The following is a 9,104-nucleotide window of genomic DNA, read 5'->3' as shown; positions in this document are numbered from 1 at the left end:
GCTGGAGTTTAGTTCGAGGTATTTTTTCTGTACCATACCCAATTTATTATTCATGGGGGAGATTAACAGGGGGTTGGGGGGCAGAAGATGAAAATGAAGGGAAATAGACAAACAGGGAACCTGCACTCCCCCATATGGGACCTATTTGACTCCAAACAAACAGTTTATTAGGAGTAATAGTGAGTGATTTCATAAGCTACCCCAACTACCTACTGAGGTCTGTAGCATCTTTGAAAAAAAAGCATCTGGATTGTTCTTCCCCAGGCAGATACTATTCTTTAAAAAAATGCCTATTGGACTGAAATTACTAGTTCACTTTCCTTGTGTTTTATTGGAACAAAATGTTACAGCAGCTGATTTTGCATCATTAATGAGTTAAACAGTTGATAATATGCAGTACTAATAGGAACAGTAACTCATTACTGTATTGTTCTTTGCATTGAAATCAGCAGTAATCATTTTACTGCATAAATACAATTTACACTCAAGGCAGACACATTGGCCCTCAACACCCAAGTCACTACATTGATATGACCCCAGAAGAAAAAATGTCATAGGGAAAATCTCACCCTGAAGCCAATACATAGCCCAATGCAATTTGTTACAACAGCTGAATTATGTTAATCTGAAAAATAAGCAATCACTCAATTTACAAGGAGCCAAAACCCAGTCTTCTGTAACAGTTTATTTCCAGTCACTATTACATTTCACATCAAGAGCCCAGGTCTCACAGCTCTTCGTACAAAGTCACCATTGCTACAGGATAGGGGTTCTTCAGACTATAAACAGGAGTACTGAACAATAAGCTTTATCCCTGCAGTCAGTTCAATCACTCTCCCCCAGGGTGAGCTTGTCAAACAGGTACACTCCCATGCCATTCTCAGGGGCTCCCAGTCTCTTCAGGTTGGTGATGTGATCTCCAAGCTTCTTGATCATCTTCACTTGTTCATCCAAGTAGTGGGTCTCCAGGAAGTCACACAACTGGAAGAAAAGATGGAAAATAGTTATGTCCAGCAAGAGATGGAGGAAGATCTGAGCCTCTCCAAGGGTTTGGATTTTAATCTTCTTGGTCTGGAGGATAGTCAAGTGGTGCACTTTAGATTGATGCATTTTATACAGTAACTTTGCTCTATTAAGTGCTTCGATCCTGGGATCAGATACATTTACTTCTAATGCAGACAGTAGGGCAATCTCCCTTTCCTGTCTCCCCTCCCCAATAAAATTTGAGCATGACACCAACAAAGCTATTGGGTATGAAGATCTTTTGAATAGGCTCAAGGACAGTAAATTTCCACCACCTCGAACTTACCCAAAGGCCCACATTAAAAACTTACATGAGGGTCTGTCCTCTCAGTGGAGAGTTTGTGCAGATCCAGCAGACTCTGGTTCACATTCTTCTCCATCTGCAGAGCTCTCTGCATCGCCTCCAGACCATTGCTCCACTCATCCTGCTCTGGCTTCTGAAAAGGGAATCAGGTCTCAGCCAGTTCACTTAATGGATTAAACAAAATACACAAGAAAGTACTGAAGGAAAATAGGGGTGAAAAGCAATCAGATGTCCATGTTGCCATGAACCAATTGTCCCAAGAATATAGAATTACACCACCACAACCACGAGTCAAATAGTATAAATGTCTTTCAGGAGAAGTACTGAGGGAGACAGTAATAGATGGATGTGATTATAGGGCAAGATGAAGGTGGGAGGCAGCTCATGTGGAGCATAAACACCAGCATAGACCAGTTGGGCTAAATGTCCTGATTCTGTGCTGGACATTCTATGTAATTATGAGCATTAGAACAAATTGCTTTAGAAATATTTAAAATTGTCCATTTAAGGGGAGCCATTCAGAAGGCCACTCCATTAAATCTAACCTTGATATCCTCCAAGATGACTCGGCCCCCACGCTGATTCTGGAATTTCAGCAGTTTCTCAGCGTGCTCCCATTCCTCATGCGACTGCTCCTTGAAGAATTCAGCAAAGTGAAGCAGGGCAACATCATCCCGGTCAAAGTAATAGGACTGGTGAGATCAAAAGTAGTTGGGTATCAGAATTATCATCATGGGTATTGTACATAAAGCCAACCTCAATATTTTGCTTTCTGTCAAGGGTTCAAGTGTCACTGAGCTTGTCGGCAGATGGTTCTGAAAACTAGCACAGGCTGACTTGCTTCACTAACCTGGTAGTGAGATAATCTCACTCCTAGCAATAGGGAAGCTGGCCAATGGAAAATTACCAATTCAGCTTTGAACATGCTCAACACAATATTTCACTTTAATCTTCACACCCAAGACTGAATTATATGTCTAGAAATTAGTGAAGGAACATAAAAGCTTACATCCTTTTCATGACTGAAATTTGAAACAAACCCTTTTCTACAACTACCACAAACAGCATTAACTTAGCACCTTCAACACTAAACATCAAGGCATTTCAGAGGAGAAACAGATACCAAGCAGTAAGAGTTGCATGACTAGAAACTGTTAGCATTTGAATGCTTTGAGAGACAGACAGAGGTAGGAAGGCAAAGGGATTAACAGTTACACTGAGTAGGACCAAAATGGCTGAAGGCCCTACCACCAATAGAGCAAAGGCAGAGAGAGAAGACAGACAGGGACAAGCTGGTACTTAAAAAGTGAAGGTTCAGAGCATAGAAACAGAAGTGGGACATACAGCCATTTGAGCCAACTCAATGATTTAATTAGAACATGGATCTGTACATCAACTCATCCTTCAATACCCTGACCCAACAAAAGATTTCAGTCTTGAAAGCACCAATTAATCCCCAACATCCACAGACTTTCAAGGGAGAGAGTTCTAGATTTCCAGTACCTTTGAGGGGAAAAGTGCTTCCTCACTTACCTCCTAAATGGACTAGCTCTAATTTAAGATTATGACCCCCCCCCCCCCCATTGCAAGGAGAATGTGGGGAAAGACTGTGGAGAGATGTAGAATAGAGGGTAAGAAATATGAATCCCAGGCATTGAATGCAGAGTGTATTGCAAAACACAACTTCAATAGAAAGCTCAGACACCAGGAAAGTGAACAATTGAGATTTAAGATATAGAATGCGGTGCAACTACTGCAAGGAAGAGGGAGACATTTTGATAATGACTGTACAATAAATCACATTATATTACAGCTTTAAAAAGACACTCACCATCCATCAATTGGGGGGAGGGGGTGCAGATTAGAGAAAAGGCAATAGATGAGTTGGAGAAAACAGAATTTTGTAATGTCACATTAGAATCTCCAATGTGAAGGGGTCAAAGAAACAAAACTCACCATAGAAAGATAAACATAGGAGGAATAGAGCTCCATGTTGATTGCTTGTTGACACCATCCTCACACTCCTTGTGATAGTTCTGACACACTTGGGAAGCCATCTTTAAATTAACTTTAACAAAACTAAACAACTCTATTGAAGCAAGAAACTGAAAAACAGCCACCCAAAGCTCCATATTTATACTGCTGGTTAATCCTGGGCGTGGCAGCCTAGATGATGAGTGACAGTTGGCAATACCCAATCAGAAATTACATCCTCTCTCAGAACACCAATCAAGAAAAGGGAGGCGGGGAGATGACACCCAGAGCCAGTCAGAACTTTGAAGGAGGAGCATCATTGGCTGACAATTCAATAAAGATCCAATTGCTTTGACTTTCCTCAAACTGTAAAATCTGTTTCCGTGACCGGTGGGCACCGCAGGGACTGGAGTGCATCCTGGATCGATGTAATAAAATTATAATTTGACACTTATTTTGGGTTTATTGATTTACTGCACATAAACACAACCAAACCCCCCCATCCCCTTCTTATAAAAGGGGGGCCTAAAACACAAAAAAAGGAAAAGCAAAAAAACCATGGCTGCTCTTCCATCCCACACTCCAAAGAATAAAAAATCTGATCGTGACCATATTCTTGACCATAATCGACCTTTCTTTGATGGACCAATAAGGGAGACTCTGGGTTGCCCCAGGGTCACCAAACATAAACCATCACAAGTGGCCCTCTCAGGGCACCACTAATATTGGATGGTCCAATCAAACTGAAAAGATACCAAAATAAGCATCAAGTGCCACCAAAAACAACAGTCTATACCCTGCGGTGCCCAGCGGTCGCGGAAGGCATCAAGCGTAACGGTGGACACCACATGCTCCCTCTCCGGGGCCACCCGGGCACTTGACCATAATGGACCAAATTGTCAATTGGTGGATCTGCCCCCATCCCATCGGTTATGGTCACTGATCGTGACGGTTCAAAGATCCAGAACCACAGGTTTAATTGTTGTTTGCGGGTCAGTGTCTTTGAATAATTCTGGATGGATCCGTGAGTTGGTTATTTGGCAAGTAGCTGCGGGTTTGAGGCAACATCCAAACAGATCAGAGCCTGTGAACAGCAACCAACAGCGAGTCAGGCGAATGGAAAGTGGGTGTGATGAACGTGTTAAACACAAGTCCTTCAATACTCCATCAATTCTAGGGTCAGTGAGCATCTGTACACACATCGGCTGGAAAGTGAAGGGGGCCACGGCATGTTGAGTTCTTGTTTTGTCATCATGACATTTTACAAACAATAAAATGCAGAGCACTCCACGGGGAAGAGACTGTGGACCATTGACTGAAGGGATTTGGGGCGGGGGGGGGGGGGGTTTGGTGTTGGGAGGGATTGCGGTGAGAGGCAAACACTGTGTGTAGTGTTGGTTGTATATACAGTGAGCGACAGTGGTGAACAGACTATCTGGTATTTCCTGGGTTTGGTAATCCCTTGTTTCAATGATTAATCTCTTGTACTTTTTGGACAGTCAAACACCAAGTGGAAAGAGTCGAGTGGTGAATTTTCTCATTAGAAAGGGGAGTTACTGATATTTCCCTAAATGCAGTCAGGGAAGGATGGGGCTCCGTGGATATTTTGTGCTCCAGATCACATCAGAATACTGTCGGATCAACAACAAACAGCAGGCTAAAAAAAAAATCAAAGGTGGAACCTAGTGAAGGAAAGATGAAGCAACGAAAAGTGGGGTCGATGGACTGATCTGATCATATGATCCCTGTGTGAGAATAACCTGAACATCACTGGTGCAAACTCAGTTAAAGCTTTAAACAGACCAAGTAGTTGGTGGTTTAGCCTTTAATTAGATGGCTCTATTCTCCAACTCTTCAGTAGACTTACAAGTGGCAGTTTTGGTAATTAGGATCTAGTGTTATTTGGTTCCAGGCCACATAAGATTACACAAAGATTGTATTCGCAAGGAGAGGGGAATGGGGCAAGAACTGTTTAATGAAACAGAATCCAGCAAGGGAAACTTAGAGGGGCTCTTAGATTTGCAACAGCAAATGGAAGTATTTTAGAGGCTATGGGGTAGAGGATATAAAAGGTGCATGAGGTGAACAGAGACTGGAAAATAAAAATTGAGATTGAAACAAACAGCAGGAGCTGGACCAAAGTTCTGCACAGGAAGAAAAAGATGGGCTGAAGAGAAGGAGGAAAGAGCCAGGTAACCCTAGCAGGAACAATTGGAGATTTGGTCTTACTTTGCTCCAGGATTTTTGTAACTACTTAAATTTGAATACCTGCTTCATGGAACACTTCCCTCATGTCCTACAATGGACAAGTCAGCAGCAATGTGTGGGGTTGTTTATTCAGAAGGTTAATTACTGTAATCACCATTGATGCCCACATCCCATGAACAAATAGTAATAAAAAAATGCACACTCTCCAAAAGGGATTCAAGCCTATGTGGAGGAAGAGGTCTTACTGTAATCAGATTACACTTTAATCTCTGCTACAGAACACCAAATATTGAAAGCTGTTAGGTACAAATCTAATTTTGGCCTGATGGCCATCCTGGGCTGCTACAAAACCAAATTAAGCCTTCTGGAGGGGAAGGGGTTAAAACATCCATGTGCCCAAACAAATCAGATTTTATCACGGTGACAACCTATTTCTTAGAATTTTTTTTTGTTTGACGCAAGGCCACGTGCATTGGTGTTAGAATGTGCTCAATTACTGAAGAAAAGGAACCAGTTCAACATCAAAATGTTTTATTTCAGCTGCAAGAACACTCAACTACAATGTTTGGAAGTTAATCTTAGACTTTGAATTCCATTCCCAGTTCAGAGAGATGGCAACATAAAACTTCAAGACACAAGTTGAATATCTGCAACATGGACAACAGTCCAGTCACTCCTCCCCCAGGGTGTGCTTGTCAAACAGGTACACTCCCATGCCATTCTCAGGGGCTCCCAGTCTCTTCAGGTTGGTGATGTGATCTCCAAGCTTCTTGATCATATTCACTTGTTCATCCAAGTAGTGGGTCTCCAGGAAGTCACACAACTGGAAAGGGAAAAATAAAAATCAAGCTAGCTACTTGAATCATTAGGTTCCTTTAATCTCACTTCCCTACTGGGGAATACTCAAGGTCTCATAACAAAATATGGCCAAGAGACTACCAGATCTAACTCCTTGCCCTCCCAGCCACTGGTATTGAAAATAAATGCTGCCCTGCCCCTCACCTAAAGTCAGTAGCCATTTGAAGGTTCCCTTCAAGCCAAAGATATCTCAACCCTTGAAACAGATTGATTTCAAGGACAGATTTTCATGCTCACCTTCAGTAGATTTAACAAACCTCAGATTTAGAAATGGAAAGTATTGAGCTGCATTCAGTCTGATGTGATTTTAAAGGACAGTGCTAAATTACACAATCCCAAATTAAAAATAAACCCAAAAGCAAAATGCCACTGATGCATTAAGGACTTACACGAGGGTCTGTCCTCTCAGTGGACAGTTTGTGCAGATCCAGCAGACTCTGGTTCACATCCTTCTCCATCTGCAGAGCTCTCTGCATCGCCTCCAGACCATTGCCCCACTCATCCTGCTCTGGCTTCTGAAAAGGGAAGTCTTTCAAGTCACAAAATGCTCAAGCTCCCATCTGCATCCCATGCAGTATTAATCTCAAACTAGCCTGAAACAAGAGGATGACTGGAGAGTGGAAGAAAATTGATTTTTGCCCTGATGTTAGCAACAAGTACTCTGTTCAGTTATAATGTAGAACATGTGGCTCATTAATGAGAAAACATCTTCTCTGCTGTGGAGAAATTTTCCACATTCTGAAAGCTGGATAGAGGCTGCACTGGGGACCAATCATTCAATATGAAAATAAGCCTCAATAAATTACATTTGGTCCAGTCATGAACTCAACAACTGGCAGGTGGGTCATTAACCAGAGGACACACATTGAAGATAATGGGCAAAAGAACCAGAGGGAAGATAGAGATTTCATATATAAACAGTGAATTGTTACAATCTGGAATGAAATGCCTGAAAGGGAAGCTGATTCAATAGCAACTGTCAGAACAGATTTTTATGTATAGAATCATGAAAAGGAATAATTTACAGCTCTATGGGGAAAGAGCAGGGCACGAGGGACTAATTGGATATTCTTTCAAAGAGCCAGCACAGACACTGAGCCAAATGGCCTGATTCTATGAACAAACCTTGATGTCCTCCAAGATGATTCGGCCTCCACGCTGATTCTGGAATTTCAGCAGTTTCTCAGCGTGCTCCCGTTCCTCATGTGACTGCTCCTTGAAGAACTCAGCAAAGTGACGCAGGGCAACATCATCCCGGTCAAAGTAATAGGACTGGAATTTTAAACAGAATCATGTCAGACCTAGATCTCACCGACATACAATTATCTTTCTTTCCCCTCCCCAGTTAATGAGTGCTCAAAGTTTCTTTTAAAAAATACTATGTTAACTAGTAACGCAAACTAAACTGTACTTACAGTAAGTAGCCCCTCCTTCTACTTGCTATTCTAATCTAAAATTGGGCAAGGAACAAGAAAATTCTTATATTCCAGAAGTTTCAAACTCCACAATCTGTGTTCAGGATCAAGGCAGTGACAAAAGCCTAGGACTCTCATAGTACTTCACCTGCAAGTAAAAATGCAAGAAAACGAGTGAGGACCTGTCAACATTTCACTGGCAACAGTCACCCCATTGAAACTAAACCTTTTCAGTCAATTGTTGACAAGCACTTCACCAGGTTTCTGCTCTTCTCTTACAAATTCAAGCAGCAGCTGAGCCAGGTTCATATATTAAGCCCCTCAATAGAGTGCAGGTGCTGTAAGGAGCAGTCCATTAACACAAGATCACCCCATATTACACACAAAGTACTCACTGCCCAAAGATATTCCACCCCAGGGAGGAAAAGGAACTCAAGAGAAATGTAATTTGAATCCAATTCTGAACAAAAAAAAAATTCCAAGTTCTCAGAATGAAGAGACAGTACAAGACTCACCATGGAGAGGTAAACATAGGAGGAATAGAGCTCCATATTGATCTGCTTGTTGACACCATCCTCACACTCCTTGTGGTAGTTCTGACACACTTGGGAAACCATCTTAACTTTTACTGTTAACAGAAACCTCACTTCAAACACCACTGCATGAAACAACCTAACCTCTTCCCTCACAAGCTCTTGTATTTATACTGCTGGGACAGCCTGCATTTACACAGGGTATGACATCACCAATGATGATTGACAATCCCTGATAGCCAATCAGGAATCTTCCATGAATCCAGGCACCAATTAACAAAGGAGAGAGGGGGCGAGTTGATTCCCAGAGCCAATCAGAGCTTTGGAATACAGGCAGGATTGGATGATTATTCTGTGATGTCATTGCTGTTGTTTTCCTCAAAGGACTGATCGGCTCCTTGGATCCAACAATGGCCTCCAATGTCATCCCAGTTATTGAGTCCTCAAACTGAATCTGATAACATCTCTGTTCCCAGAATCAGAGCTTCACAACATATATCAAAGAGATCGATGAGTTTACAAATGGAAATCCCATCCCGTAGATGGTGTCGAGCACATTTGGTTCTGAGTTATCCTGTCTCTTGGACAATTGATGGGCATCTTGGTGTGTCCTGAAAGAGTCCGTTATACCCAGATTCACAATGTTGATCACCGCAATAGATTGAAGGAGATTGACCTTCACCAGAAAGTCCGCAGTGAGTCCGCAAACCAACCGACAACGAGTTGGGGAAATGGAAATTGGATCAGTTGGGATCGTCAAACAGAACTCTGTTGCTCCATCACTGTAAA

General features: G+C 42.1%; 2 protein-coding genes across 2 annotated transcripts; both read right to left on the bottom strand.

Annotated features, from left to right (window-relative positions):
* Positions 1 to 407: 407 nt before the first annotated feature.
* Positions 408 to 3,411, bottom strand: LOC137302089 (ferritin heavy chain B-like). Its single transcript, XM_067971773.1, has 4 exons — positions 3,284 to 3,411; positions 1,873 to 2,019; positions 1,335 to 1,460; positions 408 to 981 (listed from the first exon to the last, which is right to left on the bottom strand). The coding sequence occupies exons 1-4, from the start codon at positions 3,317 to 3,319 to the stop codon at positions 826 to 828; spliced, it is 465 nt and encodes a 154-aa protein (XP_067827874.1). The 5' UTR covers positions 3,320 to 3,411; the 3' UTR covers positions 408 to 825.
* A 2,641-nt stretch (positions 3,412 to 6,052) lies between these two features.
* Positions 6,053 to 8,472, bottom strand: LOC137302357 (ferritin heavy chain, oocyte isoform-like). Its single transcript, XM_067971990.1, has 4 exons — positions 8,298 to 8,472; positions 7,493 to 7,639; positions 6,757 to 6,882; positions 6,053 to 6,332 (listed from the first exon to the last, which is right to left on the bottom strand). The coding sequence occupies exons 1-4, from the start codon at positions 8,397 to 8,399 to the stop codon at positions 6,180 to 6,182; spliced, it is 528 nt and encodes a 175-aa protein (XP_067828091.1). The 5' UTR covers positions 8,400 to 8,472; the 3' UTR covers positions 6,053 to 6,179.
* Between the last annotated feature and the right edge of the window lie 632 nt (positions 8,473 to 9,104).

Source organism: Heptranchias perlo, chromosome 35 (genome assembly GCF_035084215.1).
Source record: "Heptranchias perlo isolate sHepPer1 chromosome 35, sHepPer1.hap1, whole genome shotgun sequence".
In the NCBI taxonomy this organism is placed as follows: Eukaryota; Metazoa; Chordata; class Chondrichthyes; order Hexanchiformes; family Hexanchidae; genus Heptranchias; species Heptranchias perlo.
The sequence above is the reverse complement of the archived record's forward strand: the minus strand, read 5'-3'. Positions and strand labels throughout refer to the sequence as shown.

What these genes read in the sequence shown, in the direction of transcription:
- LOC137302089 (XM_067971773.1), bottom strand. Translation starts at nt 3,319, where the DNA reads ATGGAGCTCTATTCCTCCTATGTTTATCTTTCTATG. An exon ending in CCTATGTTTATCTTTCTATG is followed by an intron (nt 2,020 to 3,283) that starts GTGAGTTTTGTT and finishes TGATCTCACCAG; the next exon opens with TCCTATTACTTTGACCGGGA. An exon ending in CTGAGAGGACAGACCCTCAT is followed by an intron (nt 982 to 1,334) that starts GTAAGTTTTTAA and finishes CTTTTCTTCCAG; the next exon opens with TTGTGTGACTTCCTGGAGAC.
- LOC137302357 (XM_067971990.1), bottom strand. Translation starts at nt 8,399, where the DNA reads ATGGTTTCCCAAGTGTGTCAGAACTACCACAAGGAGTGTGAGGATGGT. An exon ending in CCTATGTTTACCTCTCCATG is followed by an intron (nt 7,640 to 8,297) that starts GTGAGTCTTGTA and finishes TTAAAATTCCAG; the next exon opens with TCCTATTACTTTGACCGGGA. An exon ending in CTGAGAGGACAGACCCTCGT is followed by an intron (nt 6,333 to 6,756) that starts GTAAGTCCTTAA and finishes TTCCCTTTCCAG; the next exon opens with TTGTGTGACTTCCTGGAGAC.